We start from the raw sequence: 23741 nt of genomic DNA, 5'->3' as shown, positions 1-23741 counted from the left end.
CCCATTCACTCAGTGAAGCAGTGGGCAGCCCACTAAGCAGGCGCCCGGGGAGCAGTGTGTAGGGACGGTACCTTGCTCAGGGGTACCTCAGGGTAGCCGTTAAGTGGATTCGAACCGCCGACCTTCCGATCATGGGGCGACCACTTTACCTACTGAGCTATTACAAAGTCTTTCATAAGTTTCATGAACAAGACCAGAATCAGGCTGGCTGCTATAAATCAGTAGAAAAAAAAAAAATAGAAAAAAAATAAATGTCTGCATTTATCTAAACCTGCTTCTGCCTTCTTATTTGGCTGATATGGCAACTACCTAGTTGCAATGTGATCAGATTAAAAAGTGATTAAAGTCCTACTTAGAAGTGTCAAGACTGCTGGTAAAAGTGGCTTGGCGTGGTCGGACCGCATGGACAGGCGACTGTTGGGGCGGATTACATCCATAACACCTTATAAAATCCCCCCAAAGCTCATTATGCAACTCCTGGATGCATTAACGGTGATGTAGTTGTTCATTCATTAAACAGGTGGAAACGTGTGAAAAGTGCTTCTCTTTGCTATTTAAACTTTAATCTCCATCTGATGTGTCTCCACAATCCAAACAGTCCTAGCGGAGGCACGCCTGCTATGTTTCCAGTGTACTCCTGCGCCGTTAACTCAAGTGTTCATCACGTCAACAGCAGGTGCCCAGCAACCGCCGAACACAACCTTAAACAGATATGAAATCACATTATGAGCGGGTGCCTCGTTAAGGCTCTGTGTGCAGCAGGACTGAGGGCTTCACATTCGGGCTGCGAGTCAGCCTTCACTCTACAGTACAGTAGGTTCATTTGCAAGTCATCATTTTATCATTATTATTATTTTAAATCACTCTTTGCACTGCACAGAGCTCTCTCGAGCCCACAGGACGTCTGAGGCCACGTGAATGCAGTTCCAGCATGGTGAACCAGTTAGATGATCCTGTATAAATGTTTTACTCTAGTGTCAAATCTAATTAGCCGTGCACTGTGCTGTGTGTTGAGGATTTCCTGAGCCATTTGGCAGGAAGTTGACTCATTGCTGATATGGTTTTCAGCAAACATGTCTAATTGTAGCTGTGCCACCATTTATTTCAGGTCTGCGGAATCTGTGGAGGTTAGTTTGTCAATGCTTCACTGGGCTGAAAACAGAAACTCGATGATGTATCAGCATGAAATTTCATAAGGATGTTTGCAGTTTCCAGAGATGAATCCCAAAGATTCTGGAGGTCCCCTGGCTGTTTGACAGCTAACCCCGTGATCTGACTCAATACAGAATAAATTACATTAACATGGATGTATTCATTGTGAACAAGTGCAGGTTGTCTAACCAAAGTAAAATAACAATAAATGAACGAATCTCCTTTGGTTTAAAGGTTTCTATGGAAACTGTGATATGTTGTTTTGGTTGAACCCAAAATTGGTGGGAAACGGGCACTATTCAAAACCCCTTTTTGTTAATCACAATAGTTTTATTTATTATGCATATAAAACCTTAAACTTGATTTCTTGTGCATCCAGAACCTCCAAATTTTTAGTTTAGCAAAATCAAAAACAAGTCACATAGTTGGATTTTATCACGGATCAACTTTAACCTTTACCCCAAACTAATGTTATCTAAACGTGTGATTTCTGGCTTTTGAAATTAGTTTTCCCAAGTCCGTATTCCTCAAGCTCTTTCCAACTCAGATTCCCAGAAGTCCACGGCTCACACAAATATTTCTAAAACCAATCACTAACAATAAAAAAGATTCAAGTTTAATTTTGCACAAATAAAATAAAGGTCAGCATGATGTTTTCCCCCTGGTGATCCACACTCAAACTGCAGTCCCGATCGTGGCTTTACCACCTTTTTAAGTCTCGTCAATCAGCGAACAACAAACACTCAGAGCCTTTTTGTACTTTTCAAATGGTCCTTTTATGCTTCTCTAAAGCGTAGAGTTTACTTAGGGATTATGGTTACTGATGCCTGATCCCCGGTGTGATGACTCACAGTGTCAATGAAAAGCACCCATGAAATAAAAAATAAAAATAAATAACAGGAAATTAAAAAGACTGAATGTTTATTCATTTTAATTATGAGGCACACCCGTAAAACTGCTCATTAACACAGCTATCTAAATCAGCCAATCACATCGCAGCAACTCAGTGCAATTAGATTATATAGACATGACAACCTGCTGAAGTTCAAACCAGCAACAAAGTTGCTTCAAGGGACTTAACAATTACCATGGTTACAGCCAAAGGATACAGAACAGCATCTCTGAATGCACAGCGGCCTGAACCTTTAAGCTGAAAGGCTACAACATGCTAAGAACAGGAAATTAAGGCTACAGTTTGCACATGCTCACCAAAACCTGAGCATACAAGACAAGACAAATGCTGACTGGTCTGATGGTTTTTCATTTCTGTTGTGAAATAAGGATGGTAGGGTCCAAACTTTGCATAAACAACATGAAAGCATGGATCTATCCTGCTTTGTACCAACAGTTCAGGCTGCTGCTGACGTAACAGTGAAGAGGATATTTTGTGGCACACTGTGGGCTCCTTAGTTCCAACTGAGCATCATTTAATCACCACAGTGTACACACCTTCTGATGGAGGATACCTAGTTATGTCATAAAGCTCAATCATCTCAAACTGGTTTCTTGAACATGACAATTGAGTTCACTGTACTGAAATGGCCCCAAGAATCACAGGATCTCAACCCAATAGAACAGTGGCCTCAACCCACCAGTCCATGAGTCTGTTGGTACCAGGCCGCGGGAGCTGAGACTCGGGTGTGAAATTTATGGTTTTCAGGGTTTTTATCGGTTTTATCATTAACTCAGTTTCCCTGGGTCTATTCCCGTGTGTTATGAATAAATCTTCCCTTTTTTTGGTACCGGTACTGGTTTTATTTGTTGTATTTATCCGCGGCACCTTAAAGGCCAGTCCGTGAAAATATTGTTGAACATAAACCGGTCCGTAGCGAAAAAAAGGTTGGAGACTGCTGCAATAGAGCAGCTTTGGGATGTGGTGGAATGGGAGATTCTCGTCACAGTAGCTGACAAATCTGCAGAAACTATGTGATGATCTTTTGTCAGTATGGCCCCAAATCTCTGAAACAGTGCCTTGTTCTATGCACAAAGAATTAAGGCAGTTCTGAAGTCAAAAGGGAGTCAAAACTGGTACTAGAAAGGTCTACTTAGAATCTATATCCATAAATAATATTGCAGTTAATCTTAAACCTCACGTTATGTAAGCGAGGATCATGGGAAAAGTCAAACCATGAACACAGTTTACTTAACAGCAAGCCAACAAAGACGAGAAGTCCTTAAAGAACTAAACACAATCACAATAGGCATCAAGTTCTTTTTATCAGCACCCGTGTCCATGACTACAACTGACCGATGTCCATCTGCTTATGAAGGGTGTGTCGTGACTGCTCCAGGTAAGAGCTAACAGGTTAACACTGTGATAGAATCGTTTGTGCTAAAAAAAATTTAAGGTGGAGAAACCGCCACTGTTTTTTTCCCCCCAATCGTGTTGTTAGTGTGAGAAGACTCCCTCTCTGTTAAGGAAGCAGCTGGAGAACTTCTTGTCAACTGTGTTTACAGTGAGCTGTGTGTTAAAGAAACAGAGAACATTCCAGAGGGTCTATTGACGTACTGAGGGCCTTTCACCAGTATTACTATTATATAATCATAAGCTATTATTGGTTTGTTAAAGTCGTGTGAATCATCATCATCATCATCCTGTACAGACTCTGTAGTCTAACACCTTCTCTTATCAGAATTTATTTCAAAGCCACAAACGACTGAACCTCACCGATTTGTATTAAACACACGGTGGTTGTATTGTTTTGCTATATACATTATTTTTTATACTTGAAGTATTTTATTTAAATGCCATGGTTACAAACTGGTATATGCCAATGCTGTTATCAGGTGATCACAGTACAACCATGAGTTAACTGCATACACACTTACATAGACTCAAGCGTATCTAGAAAGCAGCTACACGAGCAGAAATGAGCATAGACACTCATACAGTGTTGTGATATGAATGAAATCAATACCAGGTAGAGGTAAGAAATAACATCAATGTTTACAGGTGAGGGCCAAAGTATTGATGTTTAAGAATTAAATTATGGGGTCCAAACTGCTGCTCTCATGTCTGGGTATTAAGCATTTAATAGAACTGAAGCCACCATGTAGTTAGCATAGAAAAAGCTAGCATTGTTTTCTGCAAAAGACAGTACCATCATGAATATTTAATGAATGCGTTCTTATGAATGCCCGTATTGTATCCTCCTGAGCAGAGTGTAGTCAAAAACACTCAGCTCAGGGCTTCATGACAGGACATTCTTAACCAGTGAATGACGTCATGGTGGCGGAAGCCATCTTTTTTATACAGTCTGTGTACTTAAAACATAGAAATTTATATAGGATCTTTGAATTCCTGGCAGGAGAGTAAAAAAAAAAGTATCTGCCAAAAATAATAAATCCTGATATGTTAAAGCTCAACTTTCATTTTAAAGAATGAGCAACAGAGCTTAAATCCTGAACCTCCAAGGGACGGATCCAACAAAGTAAAAAAAACAAAAACTCTTTTACAGTGACGCAGATGTGTTAGGATGAAGATCAGATGGTCAGGAGTCACAGTGACTGACCTGTGCCCATTTCCAAAGCCGGATCCCCATGGTGACATCCTCCGCTTCATTAGAAATACAGATAGACGAAGGCAGGCGAGACAGAAGGATGGATTTGCAAACTCAATGAAAAGTGCAGATGAGACGAACACAAAAAGCGAGAGGGAGTGAGAGAAAAGAGCGAGAAAACCAGAGGAAGGGACAAACACAAGAAAGCGGGAGGGGACGGGGTCAGAGAAAGGGGCTGTGGGAAAGAACAGCATGAAAGGAAAGATGAGTCTGTTAGATAAACACAAGAATATTGGGACGAAGAGAGAGACAAAAGGGAAAACAGACTTACAGTAAACACAGAGGCTTCGCAGTGGAAACAAAACACTGAGACTTGCAACCAAAGATGGTAAGACGACCCTGGACAAAGTTTTCCCTCACAGAGACATTTTAGTAAATAAACAAAGGGCCTTAAATTTTAAACAGATAATCTAGGAGATCACGACCTTAATGCAAAAACTTTTTATCCAACCATATTCAGAACAAACAGGACTTTTTCCATGGCTACTATGTCTGCACTGAAGCTTGCCTGTGTTCTTTATGTAACCTTAATTTGAGTTTACGATGAAGGACTTTTTTCAGTCTATGTTAAAGAGTTGTTGGGGTCAGCTTTGTGTTTGTAGTAAAACCACATGATTGTAACTGACTTATGGCATTTCACTTTGAAGCCAAGTCTGTGGCACACAGAGCCGAGGTGGCAATGGTGCAGCTAAGATCATCTCTGGGGCTTCAACCAGTGGATTCAGAATATAACCCAGTACTTCTTAATACACACCATACACCTAAAAAAAACAAACAAAAAAACAATAATGCAGGCTTCACATGTCCATCAAGATTCTTTCTCCACAACAGGCTGTTTCACTGTACACTGATTTAAATGAAAAGAGCTGCTTCTGCCCACTCTCCTTTTAACAAAGAGTGCTGTGGCTTTTCTTGTGTTGCCATGGATATCCTACTGGAAAATAAGGAAGGGAAAAGGATAGTGACTGGAGGTTCCTCCAGTAATATAAGTGGAAAAAAATATTCAAAAACAAAAAACCAACCAAACAAAGAAAAACTCCTGCTAAAGTTTTAACAGCAAACACAGTTACCATTTTTAAACTGACCATTTATTTAAAAAAAAACAATCTAGGTCCTGTCCTTGTTTATTGCTGTCAAAGTCCGTGTTAACATTTCCAGAGTTTCTGACTAGATTAGAACAGTTAGCTCTGGAAGCTAACGGTCATGTTAGCCACATTAGCCACATGGCATGCTAACGCTAAAGATTTTGGCATAACAACAAAAATGTGAGTGCTCCGCTGGGTCTTTCTCAGATGCCAGGAGAGCATCAAAACTCCTGTGCACGCAGAGAGGAACAAGCGGGCTCGTAGCAGGGACATGTAGAGCAAAAGATAAACAGGCTGTAGCGACGGGGTAATGCTGGACTGTTAGGCAGGTGCTTATTTGGAAGAAGTGGGCCGTGCTGGAGGTGGTAACTGTGTAGCTTTTATACTAAAGAGGGCATAAATACTGTTATGAGTATAAGCAGAGTGTAATCTCAGAACACAAAACTTATATTTCACAGCAATATTTACCCAGCAATGCCACAGGAGCCATCATAAAGCCTTAATTGCTACTTTTGGTTTACCGTATTTCAGGCTTTGTTTCTTTTCAGATTAGTTAGATGTTACGGGCTTTTTTCCCCCCAAGGTTGCACTGCTTCATGAGAATCTTCTGTCAGCTGTTCATTAACTTATTCTTGTTTCATACTTATCCTTCAGCAGCCTGACTTTCATGCAGTGCAAACACTCTCAAATATATAATTAGCTTTATTTGGAAGTGCATGACTCTATGGATGGTTGACAAGGACTGTGTGTGTGTGTGTGTGTGTGTGTGTACCTTATTACATAACAATGGATTAGCACGAAGAGGTATTCAGACCAGCAGGGAGTTTGCCTTTATTAGACACCTGAAATAACCTTATTAGCACCCACGTAGAGTGAGCACACACACAGTAAGCATGTCCACATTTGTCTGTCATTAGATTGTTTCTAAAAACACACAAAAGAATACTTTAAAGCCATACTGTAAACTGCTGGTGTGGACGAACCCTGACCAAATTCAGCTATGACAACGGGATTGAACAGAGCCCAGATTACACAGCAAAAACACTTCATCTAGGAGCTGTGTGGAGACCATAGTGTCACTGTAAGCTATACAGAAGTAACTAAATATAGATAACTGTGGAGAGCGGTGCCCACAGAGTTCAACAGTAAGCTCCGATGACTCCAGCCGGGTGTTGTCCATGTGGCTTCTGTCCTTCTGACGTAACGCAAATCCAATATCGCCCAGCTTTAATCTCTCAATGGATCCAGTGTTACGAGACTCATTACACTACAGGCTTATGGCGCTGACTAATTGGCTACTGTCAACAATGACATTCAATGGTACTGACTCAGAAAATAAGCTTCTGATGTGATTAATAACCCACTCATGATTCCGAAGTTGTTTGTCTGTGTTACAGCCTCTCATTTATCTGAAAGGACTAATCTAATCTGTAAGTTGCTGTAGGTCTTACATAAAACAAATCCACCCTGCTCTGGGCCCAGTTGTTGTGAATCAGCAGTTAAACTGGCGAATATCAGCCTGATTACATTACAAACAGCAATTAGGCTCTGCATAGTGAAGGGACGGAGCCTAGAAGCTTAGCAAAGTGTAGCGTTTCAAAGCTAAACACTACTGAAACCAGGCTTCTGTCATTGCAACTGTGTCTGTTCGAGGGACTCTTGTAATGGTCTGTCTCCACAGACTTAAAGCAGGGACTTCCATTAGCCTCAAACAGAACAACCCCCTTAGCTGTGCGGCTGTACGTAGCAAAAGCAGAGCTAAACCAGAGTCACGCGGCGGCTGTTAGAGCTGAATGAGTTAACAGTGTCTATGAATGAAAATTTGTTTTCTGCCTTACATTCCAGCCCCTGAAGTAGACGCGTTCATTCACAGAGCATCACCAGAGGGCTGGTATTTCCTCCTGAATTCAGCATTTCTGAATTCCTTTTATTTATTTTTTAAGGAAGGCAATATAGACCAACTCTTAAATAACAATTCAAATTGATAAAGAGACGACTCAAAATGATTGCAGTGATTTTTGGAGCAAGTTTCAATATCTGTGATCGATTCTTAGCATGATATTCAGGCTTCTGACTTGATGGCGGGGATAGCTCAGTAGGTAGAGTGGTTGCCCCATGATCGGAAGGTCGGGGGTTCGATTCCCCTTAACAGCTACCCTGAGGTACCCCTGAGCAAGGTACCGTCCCTACACACTGCTCCCCGGGCGCCCAATGGCTGCCCACTGCTTCACTGAGTGAATGGGTTAAATGCAGAGAGCAATTTCCCCACGGGGCTCAATAAAGTACAATAATGTACACACTTTCTTCTTCTTCTTCTTTCTTCTTGAGCAGGATCACCACCGACCCAACACAGCGTGGAATCCGTCACGAAAAGCTAAAGAGAAAAAAAAAGAAAGAAAAAAGCAAAAAAAAAAAAAAAGCTATTTTTAGGTGCTTAGCCAGCAAATCTAAAAAAAACGACATTCCCTATACTGTATGAGACACAAAGCGAGCCTTAGGAGAACATGAAAGGCTTGAGTGGAGGAAGCTGGCCGAGGGAATAAGATGTTAGTGGGTCTGTGACGAGCCGAAAGCCTTCAATTTCCACAAAGAGAAAAAAAAAAAAAAAAAAAAAAAAAGACAGATGCAGGAATGAATCAAGGCAGAACGGCGAGGGAAGAGAAGGAATTTTTTCTTTTCCAGGCAGCTGAAATGATAAACTTGGCCGAGTGGATGAAGCGCTCTGCGCAGATAAGTTGCAGACTGCCATGTTGTATACACAGATAGAAGCAGCATGGGAACTTCACTGTGTTTGCACAAAATAAAGCATGCAATCTGTGGTGGTGTACATTTACTGCTTTTTTAAAACTAGAATTACTGCCTTGTGGTTATACGCTAACCAACAAGATGCATATTACATCCCTGTCTGTCCTGACTTGACCTTTGACCTTTCTGATGTTTTCACTTAATCATGTTATGCTCATTTTATCCTAAACCTACAGCTAAAAATGTGGTTTTCTTGAGGTCATGGTGATCTTAACCTTTGACCACCAAAATCTAGTCAGTTCATTTTTGAGTCCTTGCAGCTTCTAAAGAGATAAATGGTCCATGGCAATGGTCATGGCTGTCATCAGCACGGCGTTATAATGACCTGTAATCGTGTTGACGTGGTTTAGACAGACATGCACATACTCACTGTGGAGAATTATAATATCTGAGGTTTAAATCAGGCTAATGCCTGTGGCTAAATCTGCCTTTTCCTTTATTTTTCTCTTCTGTGCACATGCAAGAAGAATCATAGCATTTTGCTTTAGATGAAAACTAATGATGAGGTCAAATTATAGAGACTGTAGTAAACAATGTTCTTTTATTGGAAACAGCTGGAGAGGGTTCCAGCATTGTGGAGAAAATACGTCGTTTTACACAGAACTCTGTACTCACAAAGCTTTGTCATTGAGCTCTATACACTCGTCACTAAGCAGAACCAGTTTCAACAATGCAAGTGTTTTCACTGAGGACAATGACTTGTAGAAGACAATGCAACTGAAACAAAATAGAAAATGAAACGCAAATTATGATGTTTAGCCTAATGCAAAAGTCTTGTGGAGCAAAACCGAAGTCAAGTCCACTGCTTACAACAGCAATTAATCTAAATACTTAAACGGAAGTGCTAAAGCAAAGGCCCAGCCACTCTGCTCATTGAACTGAGTGAATGTTTATATCTGCACAGTAAACACGAAGCAACAGCCAACACACGATAGCTCAGCTTAGTATGAAGACTGCAAAGATGGATGAACCGCTACAAAAAAGGTTAGAAAATGAGCCTGGCAGCACCTCTAAAGCTCAGGAAACATGCTGTATCTTGTCTTTTGGCAGGGACCACATGAAGTCATGTTTGTCAGTCTAGTCTTTATGCTTACAATAACCTTACTGTCTACAGGTTCTACAATTCTAGAGTTTTCTCATTTATCTTAAAGGACTCTCATTTATCAGAAAGGACTAAATTTATTAAGTGTCTGAAGGCCTGGTGTGTTTGTGCTGCTCAGACTTTAATATCTTTACGGGATAGATAAAGCAGTAGTTCTTCCTGGGTCTGATGCCCCATCCCACACTGCACAGGGTACAGTCTGGTTTGATCTGCCATCTTGTCACATGCCTTTGTCTGCATTATTTAATAAAAGATTAATAGGGGAACAGCATGGAAAAAAGGCAACGTCCTCGTAGGATAAACATCTTCCATTCTCCCACTGCTCTCTTCCCAGATGTTAAAGAGCTTTTACATGACTTTTGTTATTGTCTAACCCATCTCTGTTACATGAAGGCGCTCAATGCGAGCCAAAGGGCCATAAAAGGACATGAAAAATGTATAAAGAATGCATCCAGATAACACAGCTCCACATCATCAATGCATTACCCCTCCTTTCTCCTCATTCTTTTTACCTCTCGTCTCATTATCTCACCATCCCTTCCTTTCTCCATCTTTGTGCGATTCCCAGTCTCTTGTCTAGCTGCGCATACCTAACTGGGAACATGGCCTTTAAAACTTTGGTATTTCCTCTTGACCCATTCAGCCAGTCCACGCCTGCGCGATCAGCAGGAGAAGGTGACCGAGAAGGAAATTAGTCATGAATTTTTACTCCTGAACTCCAAAGAATGTGGCTGTGACCTACCCTTGCAATGCAAAACAATTTCTGGTTTAAAGGTGTTGGGCGACAGATGTTAAAACAAGTTTAGGAAAACCATTGAGAAAAAAATGTCAGAGTTATTCAGTACTCATTAAAGTCAAGCTCAAAACTGAACAACGTACCTACATTTTTTATGAAGAAGCTAGCATTAGCGCAAATGCTCGGCATGCTGTGAAAAGTAGCAAAACAAAATTCAACAAACTTGATTAAAATAAATTGCTCAAGAGTTTATCCGTCTCCAGCCCAACTGCACCTGCCGAGTGACTTGGCAGGACTGTTGTGAAAAGTGATTCTAGAAATAGATGCAGCTACTGTATAATGAATCCATTAGCCATTAAACATACAGATTGCTTTCAGTAGCATCTCAGTGAATGGGAAGAGAGCCACAATAACCATGCCTTTAACCATAGCGGTGTACCATTTACTATTCATCAAGTTCAAAACCAGTATACTGCAACACCTCTATGCATATGGTCTCAGGTTACAGTGCTGTTTAATACTGGAAATCCATGCCACATTAGCTAGCCAGTGCTAACACGCTGATATCGCCGTGTATTAGCCTGTCAGCTACTAAGAAAATAACAGCTTTAAATAGTATCTTGACTGGTCTCCAGCACAAAATAGACAAAAAAAAATAAAAATAAAATATTGCTGTTGGTTGGTTGTCAGTGGGAAACCCTATTAAAGATAATGAAAACAGTCTGTCTAACTTTATCTGCCCCCAAACACAAACCTTGAAATTCCCAGCAATGCATTTAGTATTCAAGTAGTCACGATTTAATCCCATCAAGCATTATAAGAAGCCGTCGAACTACAATGACCTTTAACACTCAATATGATGCTGCACTTCTCTGCGTGCTCATATCACAGAGGAGCACCAACATAATGTCTGATATTCCCAAGCCTTCAGTTTATGTAAACATAGAGCCTGAAAAATAAGCTACTGGGAGACAGTGCAGATGAAGTATGACGTGGCAGTTACAAAATGTGGTTTCATTTGAAATGACTGAAATAAAACAAGACACTGCTTGTTGCAAAGCAATTCAGAGTCCCAGATAAGTCAGAAGACAGCTTAGCTTTTTATTCCAAAATTGCATTCATCTGAAACAAAGTGATCAAGCAGAAAATAAACACTGGTGACAAGACATTGGTGTTTGAATCCATTCACCAGGCACTAAAAGGCAGCTGAATGTTGATCAGTTATTTATTGCTACAGAACATATATGCTCGTCCCTGCTTTGCTACTGCCACAACTGCAACACAAGTCTTTGTAAAAAAAATAAATAAACTGGACCTGCGATCACATCCAGGTCACTTCATAACTCTGAAAGTTACCAAATTAAAGGCTGGTGCATAAAATGTAGGGATATTGATTTTATGTAACTTGGAGTTTGAGTGGTTCAGACTTAAAAAAAACAAACAAAAAAAAAACAAAAAACTTTTAAACAACAAACTGCAAAATGTTTTTCACCCTGAGGTTTGGTTCAAATTGAGAAATCACTCCTTTGCATTTGGAGGTTCCTGTCAACATCCGGCTCTCGTTTTCTTTGCCACATTCTCTCCTCCATCTCCTTTCCTCATCTGTCAGTGCTCTTAGCAACAAGCCTTACATGGACTCAAGACAGCAACTGACCAAACACTTTCAGTCACTCTACACAGTCTACATTCATTTCCAGCTGCATCACCATTTCTTCTATACAAACTCAACCTGCAGTAGTTGCATAATCAGTCTTGGACCAGAAAATCCCAGTGGGGACTGGTGGGAAAATGAGAATATACCTTATCATCAGCTTTGATACTTTTATTGTGGAGTTCTACTCTACTGCTGAGCCAAACTGGAAAATGACATCAGATTTAAACAAAAAACTATCTGGGTTAGGGAGATTTAAACATTAGCTTTGCTTCACTTACTAACCGCAGAGATATATTAGCCACAAAAAGGTTTCTGGTTTGACAGACAGGGTGCTTCGCCTCCGTGCTAGGGCTCTGGCTGGGCCTTGGGGGCTTAGGTCCTTGTTGGTGTGTCGCCGAGGTTGTGGGCGGGTGGGGGCACAGGGGCTCAGCCCTGGTGCAGGGGGCCACTGGTGCATCGGCCTAACTAGGGGGCTCTTCAACTGACAGGGAGTTTGTTCCATCCTTGCAGGAGTCCACTCTGCAGGTGGGAGAGAGTCACAGGAGAGGTGGAGAATAAACTTAACCTGGGTGTCTACTGTCTTGTGCAGTCTGGGAGATGATTGAATGTTAGGGTAAAGTTTCCTCTGCAGTGGGGTCAGGTGGGCTGCCCCAGGTCCTGTGGGGGCTGGGCGGTCCTGCTGCCGTAGGCCCCGGTCTGGATGGGCCTGGGCTCCCTTGCCTTGGTGGGTGCCAAAGGACGGGGGTGCCTACTGGAGTCAGCGGGGGAGCTGAAAGCCCATAGAAGTCGGAAACATTTAAAAGGTTTAAAATATACAGGGCATCCAATAGTACTCCAACTATAATGCTGTTGTAGCCACTTAAATACCAAATGCTTCAATTTGCCCTGACTGAAATAATAATCTCATGACTTCAATTTAAATGCAGGCTCAGCCTTAATTTAGTGCATTCTGCCAAAATGCACTTGAATAAAATATAGTACAAAAGTCTTTTCTCATTTTCCCCCATTTCTAAGTTGTAAGTGATCTTTAAGAAAAGCTACAAATTCATCAATATGGATGAAGGAGGTCAGAAGAGAGACAAAGTGAGTATCTACAGTCATCTGTACAACACAATAGAGCCTCTGTCATGGTTTGGTGGTTCAGCCAGTGGTGGCGATATTGATGGGATTATAAACAGAAAATATTTAATCATCCTGTAATACAACCTAGAAAGTGTCTGATTGGCAACTGTTTCAGTTTTCAACATGACAAGAACTCCAAACACACGGCCAAGGGAGTAAAAGCATACCTGACAGCAAAAAGCTTCTCCCCAGAGCCCAGACCTCAACATTATTGAAGCAGCGTGGCATCATGTTAGCAAAGAACAGAACAAAAAGGCAGAAACATCCAAAGAAGAGCTTTAAATGTCCTTCAAGAAGCCTGGAGAACTATTTTCAAAGACTACTTAAAGAAATAACAAGAAACTTTGCCTAAGAGAGTTCAGGTTGTTGAAGAATAAAAAAAGGTACCCAGACTAAATATCGGCAAGCTTGTTAAAATTGCACAAACACTGTTTTTGCCTTTTAGACTGTTGTTACATGTAGTTTACCCGAGGCGGGAAGTAACAAAGTATTCCTACTTCGTTACTTTACTTCACTTGAGTAGTCATTTTTCTGACCAGTTTTTACCTGCTAAAAAACAAACTGAGGTAGACTGTGTTATTTGAAGTTTGCATGAAAACACTGTTTAGTACAGGATAAACAGGTTACTTTGCTGTACTGTGATGGATTTAAAGCATGTGAGTGATGCACAGAGGCTGTAGTGCTGATGGTCAGAGTTAGGTTACATAAAAGGGTTGCAGAGATGAATTTGAAGTTAAACTGATGATCCTTAGATTCATTTACTGAATTCCACCTTCATATGAACCCATCTAGAACAGGGGTGGGAACTCCAGGCCTCAAGGGCACAGCTGATTCAAATGGCTAAATGAGCTCCTCAAAATGTCTTGCAGTTCTCCAGAGGCCTGGTAATGAACTAATCATTTGATCCAGGTGTGTTGACCCAGGGTGAGATCTAAAACCTGCAGGACTCCTGCCCTCGAGGCCTGGAGTTTGACGCCTCTGGTGTAGAGGGTGGAAATCAGATGGAAATCAGCCAGGACAACTCATGAAACAGCTTTTGACACAAAGATAAGTAAAACTCAGCGCAGCAGTAGCAGCAGGTCAGCTGACCACAGCCTGTACATGAGAATCTAATGGCTCCCCATACTGAGCCAGTACAATTGATTTTAGGGTTCCTCCACCTGCTGAATCCACTGTAAACTCTTCCCTACACATTTTCATGTTGAGAGGCAAAGTCACCCTCTACAATGGAGACAACAGAAAATAGAGCTTTTTGTTCCGTTTCCCTTCTTTCTCCCTGCTCATGTTCTACTTACCCGAGTGACAATTTAGACTGAAATAAAGTTAGTTTCCCATCTACTTATTTTATTTAATAATTTAATATAGCCCAAGGTTCAGTTTGCTTTTCATAAAAATAAGAGGTAGAAACGTTCTTCGAGGAGCTACCTTTACTTTCTTTGAGTACGTTTCAGAGCCTGTGCTTTTTACTTTTACATGAAGTTGAATCTGTACTTCTACTTAATTACAGGATGCTTTTGCCACCTCTGATGTTTACACACCTTTCATCAAGCTGGATGCACTCATTTCCCATTTTCCTGGCAAAACAAGAAAAGAGGAGAGACTCAAGATTTTTGCTCAGTGTTGTATGTGTGTGACTGACACACACACACACACACACACACACACACACACACACTATTTGTTCAAGCTCCACTCAGGCGGCTGTAAAAGCTTTCACTGTTCAACTGTCATGAGGCTGGGAGGACAAAGACAAAGAAAGTTGAAGGGGGTATCAGTGTAACCAGCACCACATCTACACAGCTCTGTTACAAAAAAAGACACTTTACTGTAGTCAAAAAGCTAAAGGCACTCATTATGCTGAGCCTCTGTGGTCCAATCACACTGCCAAGCCCAGTGTCCTATATTTAGCCAATTCAAAGCATTAAAATCACAGAGGACTTCAATCAGCAAGAACAGAAACATGCATCCAAATTTAAATGAGGAAAAAACTCTTAACACGGCCACAGCTATGCAGCATCAAACCTTAATGAGCAACAACATGAACTGATCCTGTTCCAGGAAAACATACAGGAAATCATGCTCATCCACCTGATTGTAGTTTACAGCACACATGACAAAAGCGAGTTTGACTCAGATTTACGGACTAATCACTGACTTCCAGTCAAAACCCGTCTTGCGAGTTACTCAGTTGACCGTTTGTTCCCAAGCGAGTCACTAACTGTGGTGACAAAAAGAATACAGACTGATTTGACCACTGCATTAAAAGATGGTGTGCAGGATACAAATGCAGGTCAGTGCACTCTAAGAGTTTTTATTTTTCTTGCTGCATGCACTTGTAGTCATACCGTGGAAAGCAAAAAATGAGTGGAGCGCAACAAAGAAAACACATTTTGTGGTACTAGCAGCAGTCAGCGGTCTGCATTATGATAGAGTTTTACACTGAAAATGACAAATCCCGTGAAAAGGGCCGACACCACCCATATCCTGTGACACAGGTTTGCAGAGACTGTGTTGATGACCTGAGTGAGCAGTTTGATGAAGCAATATCTGTGAGCAATCCAGTTTTTTTTTTTTTTTTTCTTTCCTCGTGTGATGCAAGAACAAGGTGTTGCAATCTTCAGGTAATATTTTACAACTGAAACTTACTTGCGACCCTTAAAGCATCCGTACATCCCTGCCATGGTATAACGATGAGATGAAGCCAAAACGTGATTTGTGCGTTTTCCCGATGATGCCCAGTTTCTTCTGGTCTATGAATTTAAAGCTCTCAAACCCAAAAACTTGAGGTTTTTGTCTTCCTTTGCCCCTGTATAATGAAGACTTCTCGCTCTTCGCAGTAGAAAAGATGCCACTCCACAAGAGAAGATCGCCTTCCTCCAAGTCAAACCATCCTCTGAGGTTCCTCCCACTTTTGAGTTCCACTGAAGTCAAATTTCATACTGACCTCTCTCCTTTCATAAATCTGGCAGGAAAAGCACCAAAGCTAGCCAGTCTAAACCACTCCAAGACTCGCATTCAACTGCAGCCAAAGTGGGACGATCATAATATCGTGCAAGCAGCACAAAAATAGAGTTAGAAAAACTGAATCGCCCTTTAAAAATGAACAATTCACCAGAGAGAGAGGAAAACGTCTCTTCCCCCAACGACCACGTCCCACAAAAGAAGAACAAATTCTTTGAGTGGTACAATGCAGTGATGAAAACAATGAACTATAAATGACTGACTGGCTGCTGCATGCTTTGCTCCTCTCCTCCCAGTCACCACGACTGGTAATGCTGCTGAAGCACAGAGGGAGGAAAGATAAAGAGGGAGGAGAGAGGGAGGGAGGAGGCATGTGTGAACAAGATACTCCCCCCACGACCTTATCCTTCACCGTCTCTTTCTACTGTTTAGATATAATTAACCAGTGAGTGCCAAGTGGTTTATTGTTAATGTTTACTTTTACTAATATTACCTCAGATGTTTCCCCATAAAGACAGTGAGCAAAGTATAAAGTGTGTTGTTATTTGCAGTAACAGCACACTTTATATCCAATATAGCCTTCATAGTTAACCCTAAAGACAAATGATTACAAATCACTGTCAATTGTTATATTGATACAGCCGGTTAAGACCAAACCTAAAGAAATGTTTAAACTGGGCACAAACATGCCACTGTCCTGTCTGTCCAATATGAAGCTGGAGCCAGCTAGTTCTCGTAAAAAAGTAAGAAAATCTACTAGTCTTCACCGCTGAACCTCATTAGTCACCATGTAAATTCCAAGCAGCAAGCTCCAGGACTGGATAAAGAAAAACAGAAATCAATCTGAAGAGGAAGTGATGGAAACTGTGGTTTCGTAAATGGCCGATTTACTCCCTTTTTATAACAGTTTTGGTTCTTTTTGGTAATTATATCCACAAATAATAAAAAATATATTTAAAACAAGTAAGTGCCTTAACCTGCATTCTTTTTAATAGCCACCAACAGATGATAGCGGTGGTTGCAAAAAACACTTTGGCCCTCAAACTTGATTTCAGTAAACTCTTTCCTGGTGACCCATTCAATTTTACTAATTAAACTATTAAGTTGATTTTGTGTATTTTTTTTGTCATTTTGCATTTCAGAAAAGTAGACTTCCCTAGCTCAAGAAGTAGAGCATCTACGAATCAGAAGGTTGGTGGTTTGATCCCTGATCCATGCCAAAGTTTCTTGGGCAAGATACTGAAGTTAGTGTGTGCGCGAATGTTAGATAAAGACACTTAGAACAGAAAAAAGTGCTCCTATGAATAGTTGTAAATGAGGTATAAAGCGTCTTGAATATACTAGAGTAGAAAAGCGCTACATTTCCATTTACCATTTAGCTGTGACGGACAAATTGTTAGCTGGTGAGGATGCAGGTTCACAGTCTCTTATCAAGACAGCAATAATAAAAAAATGGTCATCTTTAAAACCGGACTTCCCGACTAAAACCTGTCACAGAAATTGCATCCATCTTTAATACCATCTAATAGATCAAGGCTCAGTGTTTTGAATTAGCAGGGTTTGGCTTCTTCAGCAGTAGCTTTAGCTGCTAGCTATCTACGGGGCTTCACCTATGCCAATTTCAACCATGTTTGCTACCTTTAGAGCCATTTAAATACAATAGTCAGACAAATAAGAAGACTTGGAGTACAGTTAATTTCAATAAAAAAAAACCGACCAATGCTTGCTTTAGTTTTCTTGCTTTAGTGAATGAAAATGCTGCTTAACCTTAAACACAGAGACATTGCTAATCCTAAAAAAGCCTTCAAAACAGAACTGTACCACCACAGTAGGTACACCCATGTTTAACACATCATCTGTGGTCATTTACACACAATGATGATGTCCTGACTTCATATCCTGGGCTACTTTAGTGCTGGTATGTTTACTAAGCTATTTGTTTCTATTTTTTATGCTAAGTTATGCTAGCAGTCTGGCATCACCTGGAATTAAACCATAAACTCTCCGTTACAATGCATTTGACCACATGTCAGGGTTTAAAAATTAGTGGAGCATTTCAGTGTCCTTCAAATACAAAAGGACAGAGCCCAATGTTCTCTGCATCTCAGTAGGAGGCCTAGCGGTCGCACAACAGCCTGTCGCAGCTAATCGCTATAAGTAGGAAGCTTAACCACTATCAGCCACTACAGCTCAGAGCGCTTACACTGTGTGTGAGTGGCTGTGAAGTGACTAGGGGCTGATCCTGAGATTTCCTGCTACAACACTGAGTCAATTTTAGCTAAGAGGCCAATTTTTTAAAATGATCATTAGAAGATCACTATATATCAAAACAACTAGGAGCTGTATGCCGTTATCTGTAACGGAGCATGTGTTTACATGTTTAAACAGTTAAAAATGTTGTCGGAGTGATAAGAGTGAAAGTATAAAGTCTTGCTTTTGTCACACTACAGACATTTTTATCCTAGTGATCTTATAGTGACACAAACACACAAATCACATGAATCATCATGGTGTTGACATAGTAATGCTGTTAGTGGAACAGATTTCTCAATCCCAACATGCCCAGACTGAATACTGTCTGTGTGATTCAGTATTCACTTCAGACATGTCAAAGCTTTAAAAGTCACTCTGTCTGTGTGTGTGTGTGGCAACGCTGTATCAGTTCCAGAGCTCAACAGCTCCATTTCAACACAATAATACACAAACACACAGATCAGTTTTAGCATGCTGGGATTGTTGGGAAATGTCTTTACTCATGCGTACACACCCCTAGCATAAAGTCCTACCAAGGACTGAAGTTGTGTAGACGGAGGATTTCCACCGATTTAATCTACGGGTTAATCGGCGTTTCCACCAATAAATTCACTGCTGAATTGGCTTTAGTTGAGATTGATGCCTGAAGCAGGCTCTTGGGATTTCCCATCCTGGTATAGTCTGTGCATTTATTCATTTCTAGTCAGTTTTCTTTTAATCGTGTCTCTCCCTGACACATTTGTTGTACAAAACATAATTTGTAGAACAATAATTCTATCACCTACATTTTTTCATATTTTAAGTCTTTCGAGGAACTTTAAAGTGCCGTTGGATGATTCCGTAGTGAAATAGAAAGAAAAGGCTCAAAATTTAAAGAAATCGAAAGTCTGCTTCCTGTCACAAAAAACTGGGTCAAACCAATTAGACAAGTTAAGTTGGTGCTCGGCTGCCAGGCAGCAGGAAAGGAAGTGATGTACAATTTTGATTAGGCAATACACCAAACGCTGCACAGACAGCACTGTAGTAATTAGGAGGCTATCAAGCTGTGTAGGGCCCCAATGTTTCTGTGTTTTCTTATTCATCGTCTCTTTTTCAGGCCATTCATACTCATAGCCCCTCAAACTAAACAGCAAAAGTTTAGAAAATAGCACGCTTATTGGTAATACTCTCCTGGTGTTTTTCACCAGTTTTCGTGACTGTACCTCGAGTCTCGCACCACCGAAAGGTCAAAGGTTAGAGATGCTATCGTTAGGCTTGGGTGCCGGACTCTGTGATTTTTAGGGTAACAACCAAATTATGTCCATACTGAGTGTCAACAACCATAAAACTACTAATCATCCAAGTTAACAATGAACAATTTGAGATTTGAACCTTCATAGTGCCCTAGTTGGAACAACCAGTGCATTACTTTTAGCTTTTATGAGTCATGTAATCCAAGGATGTCAAACTTAAGGTACAGGGGCCAAAATTGGCCCGACAAAGACTTCAATCAGGTCCACTGGAAGGCTTTGGAAAATGTAAACGAGTGAATCTTTATCTGTATTTTTAGAACTTTTACAGCTTTTCCTGCCAATAAAGACCTTTTTAAAAACTTTTTGAACAAACAAAAGCAAAAACAGTCAGTCCGTGGTTAGAAAGAAATTAAAAATTCTGTGAATAACCAAAAACATTATCTTTTACAAATACAGGACAGTCTGAACAATGAGCTGTCAGGACTTTTTCTGTAATTTTACACATTTATCATGCAGAAAAACTGAGATTTACTGTTGAAATTTGTTGTTTGCGTCTCAGGAATTCAATGTTTAGGTAACTCATTCAATGCCAGCCATTGGCAGTGAATGAGTTAAACCCATTGACTCATTCACTGCAATTGACGGCTATAGACGTCAATGGCAGTGAATGAGTTAAATGTCTTCACTCAACCCACTTAAGTCCAAAGTGGGCTGTATGTGGCCCATGAAGTTTTATAGCGGTCACAGAACAACATCAGCATTTATGACCTCCGCTAAAGTTTGGCAGCGTTTGCCTGTGTGTCATTCAGTCTGTAAACACAATAGGTCAAAAAGTTTTGAATGATTCTGATAAAACTTTGTCAAGGTGTAGAGTGGGGTCGTGTTAACGAGCCATTCAAATGTAGCTTTCTCCGCCGAGGTCTTCAAGTTCAACCTAATGATTTATTGGGTGAAAGCTGATCACAAGCCTTAAAACTTAGAAACTGTGATTCTTACAAATGGAATATAGATATAGAAAGTAACACATAAAGATTTGAAATATCATGTCACATTTGAGCTCCGACCTTTCTTCAAAGTCAGTGATAACAATACTATTTAAATCTATGTTACTTACTGCCATTGTGTTTATCGACAGCATATAGACATAATTATTTATACATTATCTAATTATCACATTACAGTTTGCATCCAAATATGATGCCATTGTGTCATTTACATTTCAAATCTGTCTTTCAAGTTAACTCCACAATGTGTTACATTTTTAAAGAAAGTACCATCAAGAGAAAGAGCTGCATTGTTAGTTATAATAATACTATATAATATTTCTAAGCTCAGGTTACTCACGTCCAGTTATTTACAAATCAACACCTGTTATGTGTAACCAGAGTAGACATCGGTCATGTTACCCTCATCTAATTTTTACTGCACTACAAACTTCTTAAAGTACCTTTAAGAAGAATAAAGAAAACAAACTTAATATATACAACATACATACATACTATTCCCTTCAAAGTAAATACTGCCCTGAGTGAGGCGCTTTGCTGGAGGTTTGCACTCTGAGTGCTTCTTGTTTAGAAATGCATCTCTGACTATTTGACGTATCCAAGTCCAATATTCACTCTTCCTTTAGCTCTGTGTTGTTTTCCACCAGGTCCTGAAAGTGATAACGTGTTCAGGTTTTGTGATGTATGAAGCTGCTGAGTTATTATTTAAAGTCTGGTGCTAAACTATTAGTATACAGTAAGTCTATAAGTTACATTAATATAAACAAAACTGGAATAAAGGCAATTAAAGTGATCAACAGGCCATAAAACCAAAATATTAATGAGAGCAGCTTTAACTCTACATGTGGGGTCTGTCTGTTTTCAGGTATCAGTAACACATCCAACTGAGGCAGCTTTTAAAATGAACTCAACTCACTAAATCTCTGAGGAAAAATAGACTCCAGCCAAAGGAGATTTATAACATCCATTTGAGTAGGTTTCCAGAGTCTCTGTGTACACAAATTTCTCAGTGCAACTCATCATGGCATGGCGAGTGCATGTTCGTATGTGAACAAGCATGTGTGAATCAGACAGCTTTCTGTTTATAGAGGCACAAGGAATGTCGGTCAGTTTCCCCTGGAAGAGGGGGGGAAAAAAGTGGATACTGGTATTTCCTGAAACGACCCCGAGTCTGGACCCACTGAGAGAGAGACTCAAACAGTGATGGAGAGAACGGACGACTCGCAAAGAAACAACTAAGAGATATGAAAATGTGTCATCTGGATCCATCGGGGATGAAATACATTGATAGAAGTGAGCAAATTATAAGTTCAGCATGTTTTCAAACAAGAGTCTAAAAATAAAACGAATCTTTTTTAATTTAATGAAACTTAATATAATCAGTGATGGACACCTCCATTCATTAAGCTGGAGCCACCCTCGGCACAGCTGTGGGGTCTTCACTGAAATGACTGATGGTTTTTCATGCAGTGCTTGTCCCTCCTACCTACCGTGATGCCAGAAAAGCCTCCACTCGGCTGAAATGCCCCAAGTTAGATCTCTGGACTTGTGGTCAACCCGGAGGCCTTGCTTCTCTTCTCTATTCTTTCCATCCCCTTCCTCATCTCCACCGCTCCTTTTCCCTCGGCTGGCTCCGGTTCTGCTTCCTCACTCACCCTCAGCACAATGCATTCTCCTTCCCCTCCGGTTTGTGGTTTCTGCGCGTCGCCTATTCTCTCCAACACAACGCACACAAGCTGATCTAGATATCTCTCCCTGTATAGAGGAAGAGGAGGGGAATCACATTGCTCTGAATTCCACCTCACATCTGGAAACCATCTTCTTCCTCTCCCTCTTTTTTTCCCTTTTCTTGCCAGTCTCTCTCCCCCCTTCTCCATTGCTCTATGCTGTAATGTAAATAGGCCTGTAATCATACTCCTGCCCTTAGCCTGCCGTGGTGGTGGTGTGTGTGAGAGAAATCTTACACAGAACACACTTCGCCAACAAGCGGAGATCCCCGTCTTCCTTCCCTCTATCTCAGGCCCCAGCTGAGCTTTATGGGGCGATAAAAACAAAACCCTATTCTTCAACTCTATTTGCATCAATTGCATGCGTGTGTCTTTGAGTACTAAAGCAACTGGAGGCCCCTTAGCCACTAATACAAAGTATATAACTGAATGCCGATGACCTAATGACCCGAGAGTGAAGATTTTAAGAGTGTCATCTCATTGCTCCATAAACTGAACTCAAGGAGAAGCAAAGGTACCTTTGTTTAACTGAAGCAGTGAGGGTTTATTCTTGGGGTACAACACACTGTTTTTCCCCTAAAACTGTTAAAGAAGGTTTTGTTTGGGTACAGTTGTCATGGCAAAGTGAAGTGCTTCTTGGTTTCCCAGCAAAACCTGGCAAGTCCATCATTAACACTACACGTTTTACTTTCTTAAAGGACCAAACCAAAGTTTGCTCATTACTGCCTGTATGTAACCAACACTTTGATTGAACACAGACTGCTAAATGCTGCCAAAGATATCAGTATTTAGCAACTACTGTGCTCATCAGCTAAAAACTTAATGAATCCCATTCGGTTTGAGAGACAAATTACATTGAACTTAGAAATTCTTCCACAATCTCAATAAGCTTTATGGGATAGCTGCTCATGTAGTCGCTCAATACTGTAGCGGTTCACACATTCGCCCAACAAGTTAGAGAAGCCGGTAAAATACCTACCAAATCCAACCGATGGAGCTATTTATAGTGTAGCTGTCCATTAATACAAAGTTTTGACTGATGACATTTAAATTTCCATCATTTCTATTCCCACCACACGACACCAGCCCAGTGTGCAGCGGCATTCAGTGCGAAAACAACCTGAAAGTTTCAACAACTATAGTTCCTCTAATGACCACTCGAGGTTGGCTTTAAAAGTGATTGATCCCCAACAGAGGCCTTCATCATTGATAAATGGAAGAGGTTTTGAACCACCAGGACTCTTCCTATAGCTAGCCGCTCAGCCAGTCTCAGTAATCGGGGATAGAAGGGCCTAACGCTGACACAGCTTCAGCACTGCTCTGTCGGCGTTAGACGAACATCCCAGAA

At 40.8% G+C, this 23741-nt stretch overlaps 1 protein-coding gene across 4 annotated transcripts in view; it reads right to left on the bottom strand.

Annotated features, from left to right (window-relative positions):
• The window catches only part of LOC146638402 (uncharacterized), a 47846-nt gene that overhangs the window by 21510 nt on the left and 2595 nt on the right, over window positions 1-23741 (bottom strand). Inside the window, exon 1 of one of the 4 annotated variants that reach the window (XM_085361214.1) lies at window positions 15863-16733. The exons of the other annotated variants lie outside the window; for them this stretch is intronic. Coding sequence (XP_085217340.1) covers window positions 15863-15897 — 35 coding nt within the window. The 5' untranslated portion in view covers window positions 15898-16733. Of the gene's footprint in view, window positions 1-15862; window positions 16734-23741 lie in introns of those variants that run through there. 4 annotated transcript variants of the gene reach the window in all.

Source organism: Diplotaxodon limnothrissa, linkage group LG2 (assembly GCF_057381915.1).
Source record: "Diplotaxodon limnothrissa isolate DT_005_m linkage group LG2, D_limnothrissa_male_GT1.1, whole genome shotgun sequence".
Taxonomy (NCBI): Eukaryota; Metazoa; Chordata; class Actinopteri; order Cichliformes; family Cichlidae; genus Diplotaxodon; species Diplotaxodon limnothrissa.
This window is presented reverse-complemented; position numbering and strand designations above follow the sequence as displayed.